The 23,395-nt window shown below is 48.3% G+C and overlaps 1 protein-coding gene across 10 annotated transcripts in view; it reads left to right on the forward strand.

Annotated features, from left to right (window-relative positions):
- nhsl1b (NHS-like 1b) overlaps positions 1-23,395 on the forward strand; it is a 168,820-nt gene that overhangs the window by 139,280 nt on the left and 6,145 nt on the right. For 8 of the 10 annotated variants that reach the window (XM_045720942.1, XM_045720941.1, XM_045720935.1 and 5 more), the window contains exons 2-7: positions 2,368-2,520; positions 8,074-8,198; positions 10,418-10,613; positions 11,932-12,063; positions 14,145-17,528; positions 19,882-20,005. In XM_045720942.1, coding sequence (XP_045576898.1) covers positions 2,368-2,520; positions 8,074-8,198; positions 10,418-10,613; positions 11,932-12,063; positions 14,145-17,528; positions 19,882-20,005 — 4,114 coding nt within the window. The remainder of the gene's footprint in view (positions 1-2,367; positions 2,521-8,073; positions 8,199-10,417; positions 10,614-11,931; positions 12,064-14,144; positions 17,529-19,881; positions 20,006-23,395) is intronic. The other 2 variants (XM_045720938.1, XM_045720944.1) reach the window with 1 other exon arrangement.

Raw genomic sequence — 23,395 nt, forward strand, 5'->3', positions numbered from 1 at the left:
CATTTTCATTCTGGTCCCCCGTGGGAATCGAACCCACAACCCTGGTGTTGCAAGCGCCATGCTCTACCAACTAAGCTACACGCGACCATGCATCACAGTGGAGTGTTAAAGCTGTTTGTGTGTAGGGTCACACCTTCATACTAACGTCACTCCCTCCTTCCACTCCAACTCAAACAAGATTTATTAGCATTACAACCTCCAGATAAATATAGGCTGGCCTACAGGCTGGGTAAGGTGGCAGGTAGCCTAGTGGTTAGAGCGTTGGGCCAGTAAGTGTAGGTACAGGCTGGGTAAGGTGGCAGGTAGCCTAGTGGTTAGAGCGTTGGGCCAGTAAGTGTAGGTACAGGCTGGGTAAGGTGGCAGGTAGCCTAGTGGTTAGAGCGTTGGGCCAGTAAGTGTAGGTACAGGCTGGGTAAGGTGGCAGGTAACCTAGTGGTTAGAGCGTTGGGCCAGTAAGTGTAGGTACAGGCTGGGTAAGGTGGCAGGTAGCCTAGTGGTTAGAGCGTTGGGCCAGTAAGTGAAAAGTCGATAGTTTGAATCCCCGAGCTGACAAGGTGAAAAATCTGTCGACGTTCCTTTTGAGCAAGGCCTTTAACCCTAATCGCTCCTGGGTCGCTTTTGATAACGGCTGTGCCTGGCCGTGACTCCACGGTTTAGAGTATATATTGTAAAACAACATGGAGGGTTTCTGCTCGTTTTTATTTCAAAATGGAACATGAATTGCACCAGTGTGTCCTGAAGTTGACGGCTTGATTGAAGAAGAAAACCATTTCCAATGAAATAGAACAAATATAAGCTCCCACCAAGTTGTTATTTATTTCAAAGCATCAGTCCCTATCCCTGACATACAACAGTACCAAAACAAATCTATCCCTGACATACAACAGTACCAAAACAAATCTATCCCTGAAATACAACAGTACCAAAACAAATCTATCCCTGACATACAACAGTACCAAAACAAATCTATCCCTGACATACATCAGTACCAAAACAAATCTATCCCTGACATACAACAGTACCAAAACAAATCTATCCCTGACATACAACAGTACCAAAACAAATCTATCCCTGACATACAACAGTACCAAAACAAATCTATCCCTGACATACAACAGTACCAAAACAAATCTATCCCTGACATACAACAGTACCAAAACAAATCTATCCCTGACATACAACAGTACCAAAACAAATCTATCCCTGACATACAACAGTACCAAAACAAATCTATCCCTGACATACAACAGTACCAAAACAAATCTATCCCTGAAATACATCAGTACCAAAACAAATCTATCCCTGACATACAACAGTACCAAAACAAATCTATCCCTGACATACAACAGTACCAAAACAAATCTATCCCTGACATACAACAGTACCAAAACAAATCTATCCCTGACATACAACAGTACCAAAACAAATCTATCCCTGACATACATCAGTACCAAAACAAATCTATCCCTGAAATACATCAGTACCAAAACAAATCTATCCCTGACATACAACAGTACCAAAACAAATCTATCCCTGACATACAACAGTACCAAAACAAATCTATCCCTGACATACATCAGTACCAAAACAAATCTATCCCTGACATACAACAGTACCAAAACAAATCTATCCCTGACATACATCAGTACCAAAACAAATCTATCCCTGAAATACATCAGTACCAAAACAAATCTATCCCTGACATACAACAGTACCAAAACAAATCTATCCCTGACATACATCAGTACCAAAACAAATCTATCCCTGAAATACATCAGTACCAAAACAAATCTATCCCTGACATACAACAGTACCAAAACAAATCTATCCCTGACATACAACAGTACCAAAACAAATCTATCCCTGACATACAACAGTACCAAAACAAATCTATCCCTGACATACAACAGTACCAAAACAAATCTATCCCTGACATACAACAGTACCAAAACAAATCTATCCCTGACATACAACAGTACCAAAACAAATCTATCCCTGACATACAACAGTACCAAAACAAATCTATCCCTGACATACATCAGTACCAAAACAAATCTATCCCTGACATACAACAGTACCAAAACAAATCTATCCCTGACATACATCAGTACCAAAACAAATCTATCCCTGACATACAACAGTACCAAAACAAATCTATCCCTGACATACAACAGTACCAAAACAAATCTATCCCTGACATACATCAGTACCAAAACAAATCTATCCCTGACATACATCAGTACCAAAACAAATCTATCCCTGACATACATCAGTACCAAAACAAATCTAGCCTATATTGTTAAACACCACTGCCTTCTTTAACTGTAAGTCATTGAACTTCCTTCCCTCTCTCTCCTGCCTCCGTAGCGGTGTCTAACCTGGATGAGGAGAGCAAGTGGACGGTCCACTACACAGCCCCGTGGCACCAGCAGGAGAACGTGTTCCTGCCAGGTAGCAGACCGCCCTGCGTAGAGGACCTCCACCGCCAGGCCAAGGTCAACCTCAAGACTGCACTGAGGGGTAAGGACCATGACCGCACTGAAAAACGTGACCAGACACACCCATACAGACACACACACAAATACAGTGTTTTTGGAATGTCACCGACCACCCATTGCATTTCACCCTCAATATCTCTTGATACTTTATTGATGTTCACGACGTTACGACAACGTTGTAAAAAGTTTTATAATAAAATAAAACGTCCAAAGCGTTTGTTTGCCTAGCTGCACAACACACCCGTGTTAAGCCCTCCTGTGGTGGGTCCAGTGTCTTTGAGGGGTGAACATCAAAGGTTCCCCCAAAACAGCAACAACTAGTCACTTCCTGGTCTGTTCCCAAAGAGAAAGGTTCAGCTGTGGGAAAAGGCATGGGGGAGCAGTTGACTTGTGGGTGTGGATGGGGTTGGTCTGTGCTAGTTTGTGTTGATCAGTGTAAAGGACCAGACATGCGGTCTGCCGTTCGTTCACTTGCTGACGGCACGGTGTTATAGAGTCTGACTGCCAACATCTTTGACCGTTTCTAGAATCTGGTTGCACTCGATTTTCAAAATGTGCCTGGCATTCTGTTCAGGGGTGCTAAGTTCTCTCGGCCGGCATACGTGATTGGTGTATCCGTTCCTTTAAAGAGGTTCTCTGGTACTTTTGTGTACTTTTTAGCGAGTAATTCTGAAAGTAGCACTGACTCATGAGCCAAAAGTGTGTACCACATCACATATGTGCACCACGTTATTGCTCTCTCCCTGGCTCTGCTGTGTGAGCGTCTCGCTAACTGTCACTCAAACGGTGAGGGGCTGAACCTCATTGGCTGCCTAGAACTCAAATTGCTATGGAGCTGGCCCATGTGGGGGAAATGTAGGGAAAATGGCTCTGCACAGCTGCCAGTAAACAGTCGCTTTCAAACTAAGGATTACGTGGCTAATTGAGGTAAGACTTGTAATTCTGCTCATAGATTATGCATGTATGAACTTCACATTGGCACATCCAGCCCAAAGCGGGAGGTTTAAAAAAAAAAAAAACGTAGTAGTGGCCAAAGTTCTGTAGCATGTCTTTAAGGATGGTGTGTGGGGCGGGGGCTTGTTATTTATGTGCTAGGTGAGCTTGTGTGCCAAGCAGATAAAGGGAGAAAAAGGAGGAGAGAGAGAGGGGGAGATAAAGGAGAGGAGGGCAGAGAGAGAGAATAGGAGGGGGGGACTGAAGACAATAGAAGAGGTAAGCTAATGCATAGAGTGTGTTATTAATTCACCTCCACTAAGATAATGCCACACACACTGTCTTTGTCCTTCTGTCCCATTGTCCTGGTTCTATGTGAGGTTATTTTCCATGTAATATGGCACACACCCGCCATGCTACACACCGCATGGGTAATGGTATCCTTTGATCAGTCGCCACCGTCCTTCTGAAAGAGCCCTTTCAACAGGTGTCTGGGGAGACTGCCTGTGCTGGTCAGTCTGTGTGTTTAGCTGCTGCACCCATGTTCTCTTCCCATGAAGCCGCTGCTGGGATGCTCTGTTTCATCATTTAACTGGTCAGCCTACAGTCTGCTAGAAATAGAAGCGGTACACAATGTATACTTTCAAACTAAACCCTGTACAAAGCTGTAACACAAGGGGACCTAGAAACTGGCCAAAGCGCTGTTCTCTGGCTGACCAGTCTGGTTAGAGTCAGGATATGAGTTGGTATAGAGAGAAACGTATCTGAGAGCAACGCATAAGGTCAATCCACCACCGTGCCCCTGCTCCTGTGCTTATGAAGCCCCCTCTCATTAAATCTATGTCACCCCCGTCGGCCATATCACCAGGACAGAGACACAAAGAGAAGTTAGGGAAAATTCAATATCAGACCCTGCTTGGGTCTCAAACCAATCAATATGTAATCAGCTGCTGGTGTCATCGGCACCACGCCCGAGTCTCGCAACAGTTAGGACAGGGTCATTACCCATAATGCCATTCGTCGGCACATTCTGGTGTCAGGTTGTGGTCGTATGCGCTCAAGGGTGACTGACTGGTAGGGAAAGCACAAACATGTTGCATAATATCAGACACATTATAGTCAATAGTGTTTGAATGATTTGGATCGATTTGATCGAACGTGTTCAATTAGTACCTCGCTCTCTTTCTACATCATTCTGGGATGGTGCAATGTGACCATAGCAATTAACCTCCATATTTCCCCTTCAGCTAAACTCCAGCCCCTGTTCTGCTCGACAACAGTCCTGGAAACGGGAACTGTCTAACACCTATTCCCCTCCTCCTCGTCATCTCAAGTGGCTTCTAAAACCCTTCTATTCCAGATCACAGGCGCGAACACTAACAGCCGTCAGTAACTAGCTGCTCCATCAGGCTCCATTAAATGACAGTATTATACATGCAGGCAGCGCCTCAGTCCCTGAAGAGACCTACTCTAATTAGCTATGTAGGCATTAGGACATGAAAGAGGAAAGTAGTCTGTAAGGTGTAGCTTCGTAGAGGGTACGAACACATCAAGCCACTCCTTCACATGAATATGACAATGGGCAGATTTACATTTGTACATCAGTGATTTGACTAATTAGTTGCGGGTATTCAACACAAAGATGACAGGAGTAGCGGATGTCTTTGTCGCTATACACACATCAGACGGAGATGGCAGAGACTAGAGAAATTAATAGGCCTATTTGGTCGCTGTGGTAAAGAGCATTCGGTGTAAATTATATATTTTTTATTTAACCTTTATTTGGGCTCCCGAGTGGAGCAGCAGTCTAAGGCACTGCATCTGTGCTTGAGGCGTTACTACAGACCCTGGTTTGACCCCGGGCTATATCACAACCGGCGCACAATTGGCCCAGCGTCGTCTGGGTTAGGGTTTGGCCGGGGTAGGCTGTCACTGTAAATAAGAATTTGTTCTTAACTGACTTGCCTAGTTAAATAACGGTTACATTTTTAAAATTAGGCAAGTCCGTTAAGAACAAATTCTTATTTTACAATGATGGCCTACCCCGGCCAAACCTTCTCCTAACGCCGCTGGGCCAATTGTGCGCCGCCCTATGGAACTCCCGATCACTGCCGGTTGTGTTACAGCCCGGGGTCAAACCAGGGTCTGTAGTGACACCTCTAGCACTGAGATGCAGGAGCCCCGAATTTGAAAGTATACACACAAAATGAATATAACAGTTGAAGTCGGAAGTTTACATACACTTAGGTTGGACTCATTTAAAACTTGTTTTTTAACCACTCCACAAATTTCTTGTTAACAAACTATAGTTTTGGCAAGTCGGTTAGGACATCTACTTTGTGCATGACACAAGTAATTATTCCAACAATTGTTTACAGACAGATTATTTCACTTATAATTCACTGTATTGTAATTCCAGTGGGTCAGATGTTTACATACACTAAGTTGACTGTGCCTTTAAACAGCTTGGAAAATCCCAGAAAATGATGTCATGGCTTTAGAAACTTCTGATAGGCTAATTGACATCATTTGAGTCAATTGGAGGTGTACCTGTGGATTTATTTCAAGGCCTACCTTCAAACTCAGTGCCTCTTTGCTTGACATCATGGGAAAAATCAAAAGAAATCAGCCAAGACCTCAGAAAAAAAATTGTAGACCTCCACAAGTCTGTTTCATCCTTGGGAGCAATTTCCAAACGCCTGAATACCTTTGTGGATACACCCGTTCATCTGTACAAACAATAGTACGCAAGTATAAACACCATGGGACCACGCAGCCGTCATACCGCTCAGGAAGGACACACGTTCTGCCTCCTAGGGATGAACGCAAAGGACCTTGTGAAGATGTTGGAGGAAACGGGTACAAAAGTATCTATAGCCACAGTAAAACGAGTCCTATATCGACATAACCTGAAAGGCCACTCAGCAAGGAAGAAGCCACTGCTCCAAAACCGCCATAAAAAGGCCAGACTACGGGTTTGCAACTGCACATGGGGACAAAGATCGTACTTTTTGGAGAAATGTCCTCTGGTCTGATGAAACAAAAATAGAACTGTTTGGCCATAATGACCTTTGTTATGTTTGGAGGAAAAAGGGGGAGGCTTGCCAGCCGAAGAACACCATCCCAACCGTGAAGCACGGGGGTGGCAGCATCATGTTGTGGGGGTGCTTTGTTGCAGGAGGGACTGGTGCACTTCACAAAATAGATGGCATCATGAGGGTGGAAAATGATGTGGATATATTGAAGCAACATCTCAAGACATCAGTCAGGAAGTTAAAGCTTGGTCGCAAATGGGTCTTCCAAATGGACAATGACCCCAAGCATACTTCCAAAGTTGTGGCAAAATGGCTTAAGAACAACGAAGTCAAGGTATTGGAGTGGGCAGAACTGAAAGAGCGTGTGCGAGCAAGGAGGCCTACAAACCTGACTCAGTTACACCAGCCCTGTCAGGAGGAATGGGCCAAAATTCACTCAACTTATTTTGGGAAGCTTGTGGAAGGCTACCCGAAATTTTTGACCCAAATTAAAATGTTTTAAAGGCATTGCTACCAAATACTAATTGAGTGCATGTAAACTTCTGACCCACTGGGAATGTGATGAAAGAAATAAAAGCTGAAATAAATAATTCTCTCTACTATTATTCTGATATTTCACATTCTTAAAATAAAGTGGTGATCCTAACTGTCCTAAAACAGGGAATTTTTACTAGGATTAAATGTCAGGAATTGTGAAAAACTGAGTTTAAATGTATTTGGCTAAGGTGTATGTAAACTTCCGACTTCAACTGTAGCTTGAAAATCGCTCTGATATGGACATGTATATAGCTATAGAATTATTTATAGCATTTTAGATATGCTATCCAATCATGCATATATAAATATTATTTAATTAGAATTGATTAAGTTATGTATAATTAGTCTAGTACATAATATTTCTACATCTTGTTAGTAGATGATGTGTTATTTAGTAGCTGATCTAGTTAGTGGTGCAGATATGACGAAGGGGCCCCTGGTAGCAGTGTGTTGGCTGAGTGACTGAAGTGTAAATAGCCACTGAGGGAGGGAGGAGGTGTTTGAGAGAGAAGGATGATTCCACCATCTGTGTGTGACAGACTGGAAGGGATACCCCCTCCTAGCTCCCACACACACATGCATGTACACACGCACACACCCACACACACACGTAGATTAGGAACACACACATCTCACCCCTCACAGCGGGGTCTAATGAGAGAAGCTGTCAGCGCTGTCAGGGGCTGCTGCTGAGGCAGGGCCTACACACACACACACACACACACACACACACACACACACACACACACACACACACACACACACACACACACACAGGCTGCTCGTCTATATGCTGTGTGTCTCTGAACAGCTGCCTGGTATATTGCACAGGTCAGCTCCTCTGCTGTTCCCTGAGGTGTTGAGCTCTCGACAGGTGTAGACACCACTACCAGGGGTGTAGACACCACTACCAGGGGTGTAGACACCACTACCAGGGGTGTAGACACCACTACCAGGGGTGTAGACACCACTACCAGGGGTGTAGACACCACTACCAGGGGTGTCAGTCTGTGTGTGTATTAAGTGTGTATTAAGGTTTGTGTAACCCATTCCCTCCCTCTCTCTTCCAGAGTGTGACAAGTTAAGGAAGGATGGTTTCCGTAGCTCCCAGTACTACTCTCAGGGCCCCACCTTCTCTGGCAGGGCAGAGTCCCACAGCAGCCTGCAGGATGATGAGGACTACACAGACAAGAAGGTAACACACAGCGCGCGCGCGCACACACACACACACAGCGCACACACACACACACAGCGCACACACACAGCGCGCACACACACACACACACACACACACACACACACACACACACACACACACACACACACACACACACACTCAGCACCCATAGAAAAATAATTGCACACACCAAACTGGTATCTGTCTGCCCTCCAGTGGTTTGAAGCAAAAGTGCACCACCTCTCTGTATTTTCCTCTAACATTGCCTGCACCACCTCCCCCCACCTCTCTCTCTCTCATTACATTGTGTTGCTGCCATGGCTGGTTTCTCATGCGTGTACAGCCACTTAGAACTGTTTATCTGACAGGCCCTGATAGGGAACACTTGAGAGATTTATTCTAAATATGTAAACAGCATTGTTTTGATATTGGTTTAGACTTGGTGGAGCTGTTTTCACTCTAATGACAATAGACAATTTGAGAATTCCATGTGACTGGCTGACACAGTGACAGTATGACATTATTAATTATCTTAAAACTAGCCTGTGTGGTAGAGTGAGAGGTGGTATGACTGAGCTCCAGTTCTGGAACGTTAGGACTAACACGTGAATTGTCAAATAGTCAGAGAAGCCTTTTCCAGCACGCCCACTTTTCTCGCATATCTCCAGCCCCCTCACTCTTGTCCGCTTTTCTCTTCTCCATATTCCCACTCCTTCTGTAGTCTCTCCTCCCTCCACGTGACTCGTCCAATCGTGGGGGTCCTGATGGGGTCAGACGAGGTTGTTGAAGGGGGTATTTCTGTGGTAGAATGAGGTGCTTCTCACCCCCTAACCCTGCTCTCTGTTGTCCCTCTCTCCAAACTGTCCCCTCTTTCCCTGGCCTGCCCCCACAACTCCTTTCGCTCTCATCCATCCCCTGCTTTTTCCTTTGGCCCAAGCCACCCTCAACCTTAACCCCCTTCCCCCACCTCTCTTGTTGCCCCCCTCTCCTCACCCCTGTTCTGTTTTCTCCAGGCTAGTGAGCCTAACTCTGGTTGACAGCAGCTCCCTAGCTCAAAGGGGAAACTGGGTTACTGTTTAGACCCACAATGGCCCCTAATGGTGGGGGCAACTCTGAAGGCAACAACACAACACACTGCTGGCTTCCTCCTCCACCCTGCCCTCCTCTCGTCCCTCTGACGAGCCCGTGTTTGAGCTGGTGTAGTCTCCCCCCACCCGTTGGGACTGATAACATGCCTGCTCAGAATCTACCTGTAATTCTGCATTTAGGAATAGCGTGATGGTGATGTGGTGGGAGCTTTAAGAATTTCCCACTAACATTCTAGAATGACAGTGGAAGGTTAGTGAGATATAGGTGGGACATAACAGAGAGTAAACTTTCCCTGAGATGTTTTTACTGGACGGGTGGCACCTTGTCGAGTAAGTTCAAGTGAAAGTGTGTCAGGTTGTGATGCTGTTGGAGAGGTAGGTATCTTTTGTTTTGAGATGGAAAAAGGAACCAATGTATTTAAAAAAAAATATTCTGGAGTATGTGTCGGCCTGTTTGGTTGATGCCCTGGGTTCTAGAGAAAGCCCAGGTGCTGCAGTGAGAAGTTTGGTGGCGCTGCTCTTCTCGTATCTCTGCAGTGTAGATATGATGCGCTCAGATTGAGAACTCACAGCCCGTCAGCACAGTTTAACGCATGAGAGCATCTCTCTGTTACTCTCCTTTTGTTATCTCATTCTCTCACTCCTCCTTGCTGTCAGTTTGTCGGGGTGTGAGGGTGTGCATGTCAATGTGTGAATGATTGACTGTGAAACATGTTTATAGACTCTCTGGCTCAAAGGTCAGATTGCTGCAGTAAACATAGTGGTGTGTGTGGGTGTTTGGGCAATAATGAACACAATGCTGGAAGAGGTTTAAAGCGTTCATACAAAGGATGGCAGACCCAGTGGGGGCAGGTGCAACACACACACACACACACACACACACACACACACACACACACACACACACACACACACACACACACACACACACACACACACACACACACACACACACACACACACACACACACTCCCTCCTACAGGCTCAGGTGTGTTTCTTCAGGCTCAGTATGAAGCTCATCTCTCCTCTTTCCCTCTCCTTCCCATCTCTCTCTCTTTTATCTCCCTTCCTCTCTACTCCTTTTCATTCCTGTGTACCCGTCTCTTCTTTCTTTTCCTCGCTCTCTCTCTCTCTCTCCTCTCCTGCAGTCCATGGCCTCGTCAGCGGAGGATGACAAGTCCCTGCACCCAATGAGGCCCCAGACCCCCCAGGAAGAGGAGGGGATAGATGAGTGTGACGGACAGGTGCGCTGCTACAAGGCCCCGCCCCTCCCCACCCCTGAGGAGAAGATGAGGATGCAGGCTCAGGCCGTGCCCACTGACGTCATCCCTATCAACGTCACAGGTAGGCCACGCCCCCCATAGTGACCATTGTATGTCCTAGGTTGAACATGCCCACAATTACCGATGCCATTCAACCAATGAAATAGGAGTCTTGGTCTTGAAGCGATCCTTTTTTCGCCTCACTTTTAACCCCTCTGTGTGTTGGAATGGACATACTGGGAATTGCATCCACATGCATAGAGCGTTGTGTTTTCTGTCTGTAGGTAGTATTATCTTCCCCCTGTTTTTCTTCCATATTATTATCTAGTTCTCTGACCATCCCCCTGCTAAGTGTGTTTTTGTGAGCGTGCTCAGTCCATCCCAGTGTTAGAGAGAGTGAGAGAGATTGCAGTCAAAGGTCAAAGCAGCTCCATGGCTGTATCTCAAACCATGGGGCGCCTGACAGAGACCGACACCTACGACACACACACTACACACACACACACAGACATACACACACCACCACCAGGTGATGGAGATAACCACATGTCACCTCAGGACCCAACACAGACACCGTACTGCTCTGTCTCCCACCCACTAACACATCAACTCTGCTCGTGACATCTGTCACTCAGTAGTCAGTCTGAGACTGCCCCCCCCCCCCACACACACACACACACACACTTTCTCTCCCTCTAACTATCTCTGTCAGCTCTGGCTCAGTGGTGTTTGTCCTGTCCTCTGACTCAGTTTGTCGCTAGCACACACACACGCTACAGGGCATAGAGAGAGAGCTGTCGGAGGCGAGATGCTGCCACCAAACACTGTGAAGTAGCACAGACAGCCCCTAACAGTATCAATACACAGTTAGTGTTAACATGTATTTGAATACATGTAATTGTGAGACCTATTAAATCCGCAGGCTTCTTAACGCTGATTGGTTTAGAATCAGTGTTTGGAGTTAACAAAACGTCATATCTCATCAAATGAAATAAAAAAAGAGTGATGTTTGAAATGTGAGCGTTGTATAGACAGTCTGTCTATATGTCAGTTTTCATATCACTTTCTCTCCATCCATCAAAAAGAGCAGAGTCTGAACTAGTTTCACACAGTCAGAGCAAGACACTGATCTGTCTGTATGTTTGGTCTTGTATGGCTGTGTGGGATACTCGCTCTCTTTTAGTTTCTGTGTTTATCTGTGTGTCACCCCCCCCTGTCTATGTTATACAGCATGCTTTTCTATATATATATGTGACTGTCTACTCTCTCTTGTTCTGTCACTCTGCCTGTCTCTAAACTCTGCATGTATGAACACAATTGCACGTGTGTTTGTATCACTAACGGGCTGGTTTTTGTTTGCCGCTGTTCTGCCTGCCTGCTCTCGCCCTCCCGGCCACTAGGGGCAACGTTTGACCGGCAGGCCAGCATCCGCCGCTCCCTCATTAACACTGACACAGTCTCCCGCCGGCCCAAGAAGGTCAAACGCAGAAAGACTATATCAGGGCTGCCTGACAACATCTGCACCGAACTAGGTATGGTATATACCCAGAGCTGTTCTGCATCCCGCTCTCACTAGTCCTCCCACCCTTCCCTCATCCCTGACCCAGACAGCTAGTCCATCCACCTGCCTGCCTCACCTCTGGCTGGTTTAGTGACTAGTTTGACTCCCCTCATTGTTAAGTCTACCGTAGAACCACCACCATTGCTCGTTCTCAAAGTCCTCTTCCCTATTCTAGAATTTCTACATCTGCTTTCTCATGCTAGAATCTTGACATTTGACATCTCTCTTCTAGAAGCTCTTCATAAGCCCCCCCCCTGCCCCTCATAGTAAAATCTCTACTGGCATCTGTCATTGTAGGACCTTTACTTCCTCAAATCTAGTAGTCCAGAGTCTGACATCACTCCGAAACACTCCTTTTCCCATGACCCCCATGGGCCCGGTCTCTGCGCTGTCCTCCTTCCTTAGCCATGATAAGTGTATCTAATGTGAACACAAAAAAAAATGTAATATCTGGTGACATACGGGAACGGCGCTGGTAACAAGTCTAGTGAATCTAAATGGGCACTTATTCGTATGTGTTAATCGCTGGGATACACTGATAATCTAAGCATGCCACAGTGTGTCCCACACACCCCACCACAAAACCCCGCATCTAATCCCAGCATTCCTACCACAGATGTCATTCTATCGTCATATTTCCACAACTGTGTAATGCATACTCGCCTATCATGGGGGAGTGGGGTTGGCTTGAGGCCAATGGAGGGAGGGGGAGATTGATGGGAGAGGTTAAGTAGGAAAGGCTATATGATGTTGGGTGAATGGACAATATTGGTTTTCTGTCACAATCAAAACAAACACACAGTCAAGAATACATGTCCTATTGTGGATTTTACTGTGAAATTGGTCTTAACCCGAACCCACCTCTCCTCTCCTCTGTCTCCCCAAGGCTTAGAGGATACGCCAGACGAAGAGGGCCTGAATGTTTCCATTTCCCACCCCTGTGCATTTGTCAGCTGTTGTTATGATAGCCCCACCCTTCTAACACCCCCTGACCTTTCACCCCTAATCCTCAGAACAGATGGGCTGAGGAACAGGCAGAGGGGTCAGGGTTCCTCACCCCTGCTAATAGCTATGTGCTACACTAAGTTAAGCTAACTCTATTAAGGTATGGGTGACTGGGGACTCTCCTTGCGTTAAGAGAATGTCATCTCGCTGTAGGATGAGATCAGTGCAGCTGATAGGCAGAGCTTTGAAGCCTTATTATACAGACAGACCGGTGTGAAAGACCAGACAGACAGGCTTGGAAGTCCTGATTACTGTTAGATGGTAGGTCCCTTGCCTCAGTGAGTGAGATACCCAGGCTGTATGTGAAGTAGAAACCTGCAGCTTAATCTATCTAATACAGCAGTGCTGTCACTCTCTGCCTTAGGGAGGGGAGGTGTGTGTGTGTGTGTGTGTGTGTGTGTGTGTGTGTGTGTGTGTGTGTGTGTGTGTGTGTGTGTGTGTGTGTGTGTGTGTGTGTGTGTGTGTGTGTGTGTGTGTGTGTGTGTGTGTGTGTGTGTGAGCGTGTTTAGGGAGCATGAGCATCAACAGGCAGCCAGCACAGATGGCCGATGCATCAGATATCCTCTCCTATTTTACACCAGATCCTTCACTTTGTTTATTTATGTACGGGTGTGTGTGTGTGTGTGTGTGAGCTGCCCAATGCCTTACCAGCTGCCCACACCCTGAGGACCATTCTCTTTCTGATCAGACGGAGCCAGAGTAGGAGGGAAAGCATAGTGGGAGTCTTCCTTCTGGCGTCTGTTCTCTTCTCTCTCTGTCCCACTATTCCTCTCTCCATCTCTCTTTCTCACCCTCTCTCTCCATTTCTCTTTCTCTAACTCTCTCCATCTCTGTCCTAATGAAGACGACCAGCGGTTATTAGCGCATCAGACGGGGCTGCAGAAAATCAAATTAATTAGCCTCTTAGACACAGCTAATCTGATCGACAGCCTGCCAGAGAGAGGGGGAACAAGGGAGAGGAAATTAGAGAGGGAGAGGCGGAAGCTGGAGGTATTTTGATTGCTTATATGTTAAACCTCTCTCTCTCTATCTTTCTCTCTTCTGCAGTGGTGAAAGGACGTGGGGGCGAGCTCCGGCCACATTCCATGTTCATCCCGGGACAGTATTCCACATTGGGAAGAGTCGGGAGCGTCAACTCAACGCTCAGACATTCCGAGACAAGGGACTCTGGTTGCCAGACTGAGGAGGTGAAGATCGTTCCACCGTCCATGCGAAGAATCCGGGCTCAACGGGGACAGGGAATCGCAGCCCAGATGGCCGGAATTTCCACTTCCTCGTCTACAGGAAGCATCTCCGTCTCCAGTAGCGACGGCTGTTCTGGAATGCTGGTCCTACCCCCGCATCTGAATGTAGATGCCCAGCGTTTCCACAGTCTTCCCAGACCCGGGCCAAGGGTGTCTCTCAGTGCTGAGCCCATCTACAGCAGCACCCCCATCAGGCTGGAAGACCACAATGCACCCCAGAGGCAGATTGGCAAACTGCAGGTGGACAACACCGTGGTGCATCTGAGAAACGCCCCCAGGACAGGTACTCTGCCACGGCCCAAGTCTCAGGAGGTGCGGGGGTCCCAGACAGGGGACTGGGGTGGTGGTCCGGCATGTGTGGTGTCCCCCCACGCTGCCTACTCCACATCCCTCATCCCCAACGCCACCATGTCCTGCTCTGCCGAGGTCGTGACCCTCCATACGTCCTCCAGCCAGCACCCCCAGACCCCCAGGCCTCTCAGTCTGGCCACGGGCACCAGCATGGACCCCCTGAGCTCCACCTCCTTCACCCACAGGACCAACTGCTCCGCCCGGGCCACCTCCACACCAATACATACACATCCCCAAGACGGAGGGTTGACTGCCCCGGCAACGCCCAGCGAATCGGGCCGCTCGGATGGCAGCCTGCACAGCCACACAAGCACCATCGCCGTGACGACTCCGTCCTCGGCCGACGACCAGTGGTCAATCTATGACACACCGGAGAACGTGGTCCTGCCCCGGCGTCCTCTGACCTCTAGCTGCTCTACTCCCATCAACCATCTGAACAGCAGCATGGAGCTGTCGTCCCGCACCGACTCCAGCTCCCTGTACTCCCAGGACAACGACGGCTACTACACCTCCATGCACCTGGACTCTGGCCTGCGCTCCAGGAGCCATGGTAGCGGGCAGGGCCACGGGGTGGTAGCCAGCCGGACTGCCAGACACAGCATGTACGAGTGCCGTGAGCTGCCTAGCCACGAGGAAGATTCTAACAGTCTTTACAGCGACCGCTCACTGTCCCGCAGCATCTCTCTCCGCAAGGCCAAGAAGCCGCCGCTGCCCCCGGCCCGGACTGACTCCCTCCGCCGCAAGCCTGGCGGGAAGAAGCCCCTGGGTGGAGTTAGTGCAGTTAGCGTGAGTGCTAACGGATCAGTGCTGAACGAGACACTGATCGCTAGCCTGCAGCAGAGCCTCCAGATGGGGTTGAGAGATCGAAAGGAGAAGGGCGTGTCCCCCTCCTCGCCCTCCCACAGCCCGTGCAGCGACTACGAGGACCCCTGGTTGCTGCGACCACGGAGCCAGAGCAGTGTGAGCGCCACCAGCTCCGCCACGTCGCTAGCGGCTAACAACACTAACAGTGGCGTAGTGGCTAATGTGTACTCGCTCTGTCATGTGACGCCAGCTCACAGCGACACCAGCAGCCTGCGGTCCGACTATGCAGAGTCCTGGGGCTACTACATGGATTACCCCCGTAACCATGGAGACCAGGGGCCGCAGTCCCCCTCCACGCACCAACACCACCCTGCTGCTAACATTGTAGCGGGCACACACCCGAGGGGTCTGTCGAATGGAAGTGGGGGTCTCCACAATCACATCAATATCCAGGCCTCGGCCCCTCCAGCCCAGGAGGGAGGTGTGGCAGTCAAGCCCAAGACGGCCACCTCGTCCCCGGACAGGATCCATAGACTGACCTCCCCCTCCAGCGGCTACTCCAGCCAGTCCAACACCCCCACGGCCGGCACCCCCGTGCCCTCCTTCATGCGGTCCCACTCCCCCTCAGGACGGCCCAAGCCCAAAGTGCCAGAGAGGAAGTCTTCACTCCTGTCATCTGTTTCCATCTCCTCCTCCTCCACCTCCCTCTCCTCAAACGCCTCTGACTCTCTCAGGAATTCTGGCCCCCCTCCTCCTCCCCCTCCTCCCCTGCCTCCCACCTCAGCATCCATCAGCCCCCCACCTCCTTTCCCTGCTCCTCTCCCCCCATCCAACCCCAGACCTCCCCCTCTGCCCCTCGCACCCCCGTTACCCACAACCCCTCAGGGCACCCCCATGAGCCCACCCCCTTACTCCACCTCTCCAGACTTCCCTCCCCCTCCTCCTCCAGATTCCCTCATCCACCCCAGCCTCTCCTTCAACGGGACCCTCAGTCCTCCTCCTCCTCCCCCTCCATTCCCCTCCATGGTCCCCTCTCCTCCACCACCTCCCCCCCTGCCTGCCCCTGCGCCACCCACAGCCTCCCCTCTCACCCTGAAGGCAGCAAAGAACGCTCTAAAACCAGCTACGGTCACTAACAGCCCAGCAGCCAAGGAGGCCGGCAAGTCCCCCATGCCCCTGATCACCCCATTCGCCCTGCAGAGTGTGCACCTCCGCTCAGTCAAGCAGCCAGAGGAGCAAGTCAACGGCAAGGTGGAACATACTAAAGCTCAGGAAACGGGGGGCAACCAGGCCTGGGCCCTCAAGCCCCATACGCCGGAGAAGATTAAGCAGCAGGAGCATCCCACCATGCTGCCCCTGATAAACTGCACCAGTCCAGAGGAAATCACCAAGGCCTCATCTGCTGTGAAGAAGCTCTTCGCTGAACTATGCTCAGACTACAGTGATTCTGAGGTGCTGCCAGGGGGCGCCATCACCAACGCTAAACCTAAGGTACAGAGCCTGTCCAACAGCTCAGCCCAACCAGATCAGGAGGGGGAGCAGTCACCCCTCCCAAGCCTCATGGAGGAGGCAATCAAAAGCCCCCCAGTCAAACAGAAACCCTCAGTGGCCTCCAAGAAGCCCAAACTATCCCTCGTCACCCCCCAGTCTGTGGTGGGAGAGGAGACCACCCAGACTACCACCACACTGAGCCCCCAGGATGAGTCAACCACCACAGAAGAAGACCAGGTGGACGCTAAAGTGAGAGAGGCAGAGACGAAAGAGGAGGAAAATGAGGAGAAGGAGCAGGAGGAAGATGAGGTTTCAGAGAGTTCCTCAGCCCTGACAGAGAGTAGTGGACCTTCCACCTCCAAGGTGAGCCAGGAGGAGACCCAGCCTCCGGCCACCGTCACGCAGGAGACAAGCCTCGCTGAGGGGCAGCAGCGGAACAACAGAGAGGCTGAGGAGGAAGAGGAGGAAGATGAGGAAGAAGATGAGGAAGATGGGACCAGCAGTACCACTGGATCAGTCAGCTCTAAGGACGACGAGAGTGGTGAGTTAGATTTCATTTATATTATTAACAAAAAAAGACTAATTAAATTCAGATAAACTTGCATAAAGTTGAATGTTTTGAAGAAACAAAATGACATTGAGGCAGCTTACAATCAAACTTTTGGTTTCTGAGTTCGAGGTCCAGTCTGTCATCATTGGCAGCTATTCAGTGCTGACTGAATTCAGTGCTGACCTGCCAGTCAGTGCTGACTGGTGGCAGGTGTTTGTTAGCTGTGCTGACAGTTTGCGTTGGCTGAGGTAAAAGGCAGTTGAGAGAGGTTACATTGCTAGACATTAGCTGCGCTTAAGGCTAGGGGCTTTAGCTGGGGTTTCCAGCTGTCCCTTGGTCCTTCATCAAATCCCACTTCAAGGCAGGACAAAGGGCAGGTATTGGGGCCAGCTTCCCTTAAGCTAGTCTTAGACTGCCTGCTGTCTCTCTGACTGTGAAGGTATAGAAACGGTTTAGACTGAAGGCAAGGTTAAGCAACACAATACAGATTCCCTTTATTGAATGTGATCAAAGGTTTAGGATATTGCTGGAAGGATGCACAAGGAAGGCCTCCCTGGATCTCTGGTTTTAAAAGGATCTTGAACTTGTTGTGAGTTGAATTACATCTAGAAGAAGATGCCATCAGGGCTGGCGGGAGTCCGGACTGGCCACTTTATGGGATTTTAAATTGTGTCACATTTGGGGATTTTAAGTATAATCATTGGGTCTGATTGTCTCTGCAAACAGTGCCCTAAAAATAAATGGTCTCAAAACATAGTTTGCCCATTTAGTGCTAATGTAGCATGGTGCCGCCTGGTTGTTGTCTGTTCTGTGTCATTGAGCTAGCCAGAGAGGCATCATACCTGCCTGCCTCCTCCTCTTCCCCTAAGTGAGAGCTCAGCTTAGTGAGGGACAGCACTGCGGCAGATGCCTGGATTTATCAGCTCTCTCAATTCAATTCAAAGGGGCTTTATTGACATGAGAAACATGTTTACATTGCCAAAGCAAGTGAAATAAACGCAACAAAAAAACATCTCCATCCTCACGCCATCTTCTCTTGTTCTGGTTTGTTTTATGCTGTCACTGTCTCATCCTAATCTGTGTCTCCTCTATCTCCTTTCTATTACTGGACTCTCCTTTTCTGTCTGCTTCCCCCTCAGTCTGCTTCCCTCTGTCTGCTTCCTTCTGTCCACCCCATCCATCCTTATGTCCAAGTATCTATTTTATACTGTACTCCTCATTTTTTCATCTGTCATTCTCTCTGTCCGGTTGTCTTCTCTCTCTCGCTTCTCTTCCCGCTATCTCTCGCTTTCTTCTCTTCTCTCTCTTCTCTCTCTCGCTTTCTTCTCTCTCGCTTTCTTCTCTCTCTCTCTCTCTCTCGCTTTCTTCTCTCTCTCTCGCTTTCTTCTCTCTCTCTCGCTTTCTTCTCTCTCTCTCTTCTCTCTCTCGCTTTCTTCTCTCTCGCTTTCTTCTCTCTCTCTCTCTCTCTCTCTCTCTCTCTCTCTCGCTTTCTTCTCTCTCTCTCTCGCTTTCTTCTCTCTCTCTCGCTTTCTTCTCTCTCTCTCTCTCTCTCTCTCTCTCTCTCTCTCTCTCTCGCTTCTCTCTCTCTCTCTCTCTCTCTCTCTCTCTCTCTCTCTCTCGCTTTTCTCTCTCTCTCTCGCTTTCTTCTCTCTCTCTCTCTCTCGCCTTTCTCTCTCGCTCTCGCTTTCTTCTCGCTCTCGCTCTCGCTTTCTTCTCTCTCTCTCGCTTTCTTCTCGCTTTCTTCTCTCTTGCTTTCTTCTCTTTCTCTCTTGCTTTCTTCTCTTCTCTCTCCCTCTCGCTTTCTTCTCTTTCTCTCTCTCTGGTTAGGTAGGGGGCATCTGTCCTAGTGGGAGGTCTGTTTAGTGGAGGGAGGCGGGGTAATGTGGAGAGTAGGGGGAGGGACCCACTGTACAGGAGGGGAGGGGAGGGGAGAGGAGATGTGGGGAGGGAGGGGGAGAGCGTAACATGAGATCGCCTGCAGCGGCTCAGGCAGTCGAAGTGCAGACACGAGCGAGCGAGGGAGGAGGAGGAGGAGGAGGAGGAGAGAAGCTCAACTAGAAGAGAGAGAGCGGGAGAGAATGTAAGAAGCCAGTCACTCAGGTTACTGTTGTGGGATATCCGACCATCGGTTATGTGTGTGTGTTAGCTTGCTCCTCAGCTGCTGTCAATGTGACGTGTGTCCTGTCTGCATGTGTTTTCATTTACCAGGTGAAGTGTTTGACTATTGTAGGGCTGTGTAATGCTTGTATTTGTTCCTCAGTCGGCGTGTATGTATTGTGTATGTGTTCTCTCATCAGCGTGTGTAACGTGTTTCTAATTTTGCGTGTGTGTGTGTGTCTCCTAGGTGAGGTGTTTGATTCAAGCAGCACTCCTGAGTCTTCACCGACCCCCAGGATCCACAGGCGGGGGGATATGGTGACCCCCACACGCCCCCGAACTACCGAGGACCTCTTCGCTGCCATCCACAGGTACGCAATGGCACGGTCTCCTCCTCTCGGTTCATCGCTCAACTCTCCATTTATTTACTCCCCATACCCCTCTATCCTCCTCACCCAGCTCTCTCTGTCTGTGTCACGGTCTCTCTCATATTCACAACACTCTCATCCCTCTCCTATCCTCCTCAACCACCACACTGCAATATGGCTTTCTCTTACTGCTCTTTCTATCTTTCTCTCTCTCTCTCGCATTGCTTAAATGCAGCATGACACTGATCCTAACCCCTGTACCTTCCCTTCATCTTGCCATTCTCCTCAGCCCATCAATCCTCTCTCTCTCATAAGTTTAGCCAGGCTGTCCTTATTTTATAAACTCGGCATTGTTGGCAAAGAACCCATAATTAAGCATTTCACTGTTAGTCTACTCCTGTTGTTTATGAAGGTTGTGACAAATACAATTCAATTTGATTTGTACTTTTGTCAGGCAGGTGTCTCTGGGTCTGGCAGCCAGGCAGTGGAGAGCTTTTCTCTGTAACGTGTCTGTTAGACAGAGACGGGCTCACTGGGAAGGGAAACCAGTAGTACTTAATGGGTGCTGTTGAAGGGATACTGGATGGTAGATGGTAGCTAGTAGCTTCATTTAGCAATGCGCATGCCCCGCCTACCTGAGGATCTGTGTTTTTCAGTCATCTATTTCCTGTGTTTGAGGGGTGCAAACACACCCTGGTAATGGCTGAAATGGGTTTAATGGAATACGTTGTCTTTCCGTTGCGTCTATAACTAAAGCTTCGTCAGGGATTTAACGCATTGTCTCGACACTTACAGTCCTTTTTGAAAGTATTCAGACCCCTTGACTTTGTCCACATTTTGTGACGTTATAGCCTCATTCTAAAATGGATAAAACAACTTTTTTTCCTCCTCAATCTACACACAATACCCCATAATGACAAAGCAAAAACAGTTTTATTTTTTAATGTTTGCAAATATATTAAAAATAAAAACTGAAATCACATTTACATAAGTTTTCAGACCCTTTACTCAGTACTTTTTTGAAGCACCTTTGGCAGCGATTACAGTCTCAAGCCTTCTTGGGAATGACGCTACAAGCTTTGCACACCTGTATTTGGGGAGTTTCTCCCATTCTTCTCTATAGATCCTCTCAAGCTCTGTCAGGTTGGTTGGGGAGCGTCGCTGCACAGCTATTTTCAGGTCTCCAGAGATATTTTATCGGGTTCAAGTCCGGGCTCTGGCTGGGCCACTCAAGGACATTCAGGGACTTGTCCCAAAGCCACTCCTGCATTGTCTTGGCTGTGTGCTTAGGGTTGTTGTCCTGTTGGAAGGTGAACCTTCGCCCCAGTCTGAGGTCCTGAGCGCTCTGAAGCAGGTTTTCATCAAGGATCTCTCTGTACTTTGCTCTGTTAATCTTTCCCTTGATCCTGAATAGTCTCCCAGTCCCTGCCACTGAAAAACATCCCCACAGCATGATGGTGCCACCACCATGCTTCACCGTAGGGATGATGCCAAGTTTCCCCCAGACTTGACGCTTTGCATTCAGGCCAAAGAGTTCTGTCTTGGTTTCTTCAGACCAGAGAATCTTGTTTCTCATGGTCTGAGAGTCCTTTAGGTGCCTTTTGGCAAACTCCAAGCAGGCTGTCATGTGCTTTTTACTGAGGAGTGGCTTCCGTCTGGCCACTCTACCATAAAGGCCTGATTGGTGGAGTGCTTCAGAGATGGTTGTCCTTCTGGAAGGTTCTCCCATCTCCACAGAGAAACTCTAGAGCTCTGTCAGAGTGACCATTGGGTTATTGGTCACCTCCCTGACCAAGGCCCTTCTCCCCCGATTGCTCAGTTTAGCCGGGCAGCCAGCTCTAGAAAGAGTCTTGGTGGTTCCAAACTTATTCCATTTAAGAATGATGGAGGCCACTGTGTTCTTGGGGAAATTTGTTGGTACCCTTCCCCAGATCTGTGCCTCAACACAATCCTGTCTCGGAGCTCTACGGATAATTCCTTTGACCTCATGGCTTGGTTTTTGCTCTGACATGCACTGTCAACTGTGGGACCTTATATTGACAGGTGTGTGCCTTTCCAGATCATGTTCAATCAATATCATTTACCACAGGTGGACTCCAAGTTGTAGAAACATCTCAAGGATGATCAATGGAAACAGGATGCACCTAAACTCAATTTCAAGTCTCATAGCAAAGGGTTTGAATACTTATGTAAATAAGGTATTTTTATTTTTCATAAATTTGCTAACATTTCTAAAAACCTGTTTTTGCTTTGTCATTATGGGGTATTGTGTTTAGATTGATGGGGATTATGTTTCTTTTAATCCATTTTAGAATAAGGCTGTAACGCAAGGGAGGGCAAAGTACGGCCCGCGAGACATTAAAAAAATTATAAAGATAAAAATAATTATGTATACCTTTTTTCTCCCCAATTTCGTGGTTTCCAATTGGTAGTTACAGTCTTGTCCCATCGCTGCAACTCCCGTACGGACTCGGGAGAGGCGAAGGTCGAGAGCCGTGCGTCCTCCGAAACACGACCCAGCCAAGCCACACTGCTTCTTGACACAATGCCTGCTTAACCCGGAAGCCAGCCGCACCAATGTGTCGGAAGAAACACAGTATACCTGGCGACCGTGTCAGCGTGCATGCACCTGGCCCGCCACAGGAGTCGCTAGAGCTCGATGGGACAATGAAATCTTGGCCTGCCGAACCCTCTCCTAACCCGGACGACGCTGGGCCAATTGTGCACCGCCTCATGGGTCTCCCAGTCACTGCCAGCTGTGACACAGCCTGGAATCGAACCCGGGTCTGTAGTGATGTGCCTTTGACCGCTGCACCATTCGGGAGGCCCCCGCAAATTGATTTTAACAAACAATTGGTCCCACCAAAAATGCGTCCCTCTGTTGAATTTCTAAATCACGATGTGGCCCTTGAGCCAAAAAGTTTGCCCACCCCTGCTGTAACATAACAAAATGTGGAAAAAGGGAAGGGGTCTGAATACATTCCGAATGCACTGTATATCACAAGACAGAGAACAAAGATAACTTTGTTTTGATGGGTGTGTTCATTTTTTGTGGAATTGAAAAAAGTAATAATTTAATACAGTTGACGTTTTTACAAATGAACTGGCTAAAATGAACACTCGGATTATAGTGATATTATGTCTGATCTTGCAAACAATATAAAGTATGCATAGATGGATGTAATCTAGAGCCAAGCGTGTTGGTTTTTAATCCGAGGGTATCCTGCTATTGACACTTATTGAATTATGCAACAGAACTTGGCAACAACCGTAATCCATGAGTCAGTCTAGACAGTGCAGGTGAGTGCAGGAAGGCATAGAAAGAACACGTTTTTGGTGGTTTCAGCCCTTTATGTTAATATATTCATGTATGCATATGATTTTCTTTTATCA

The sequence above is a fragment of the Salmo salar genome, chromosome ssa06 (genome assembly GCF_905237065.1).
Source record: "Salmo salar chromosome ssa06, Ssal_v3.1, whole genome shotgun sequence".
Lineage (NCBI taxonomy): Eukaryota > Metazoa > Chordata > Actinopteri > Salmoniformes > Salmonidae > Salmo > Salmo salar.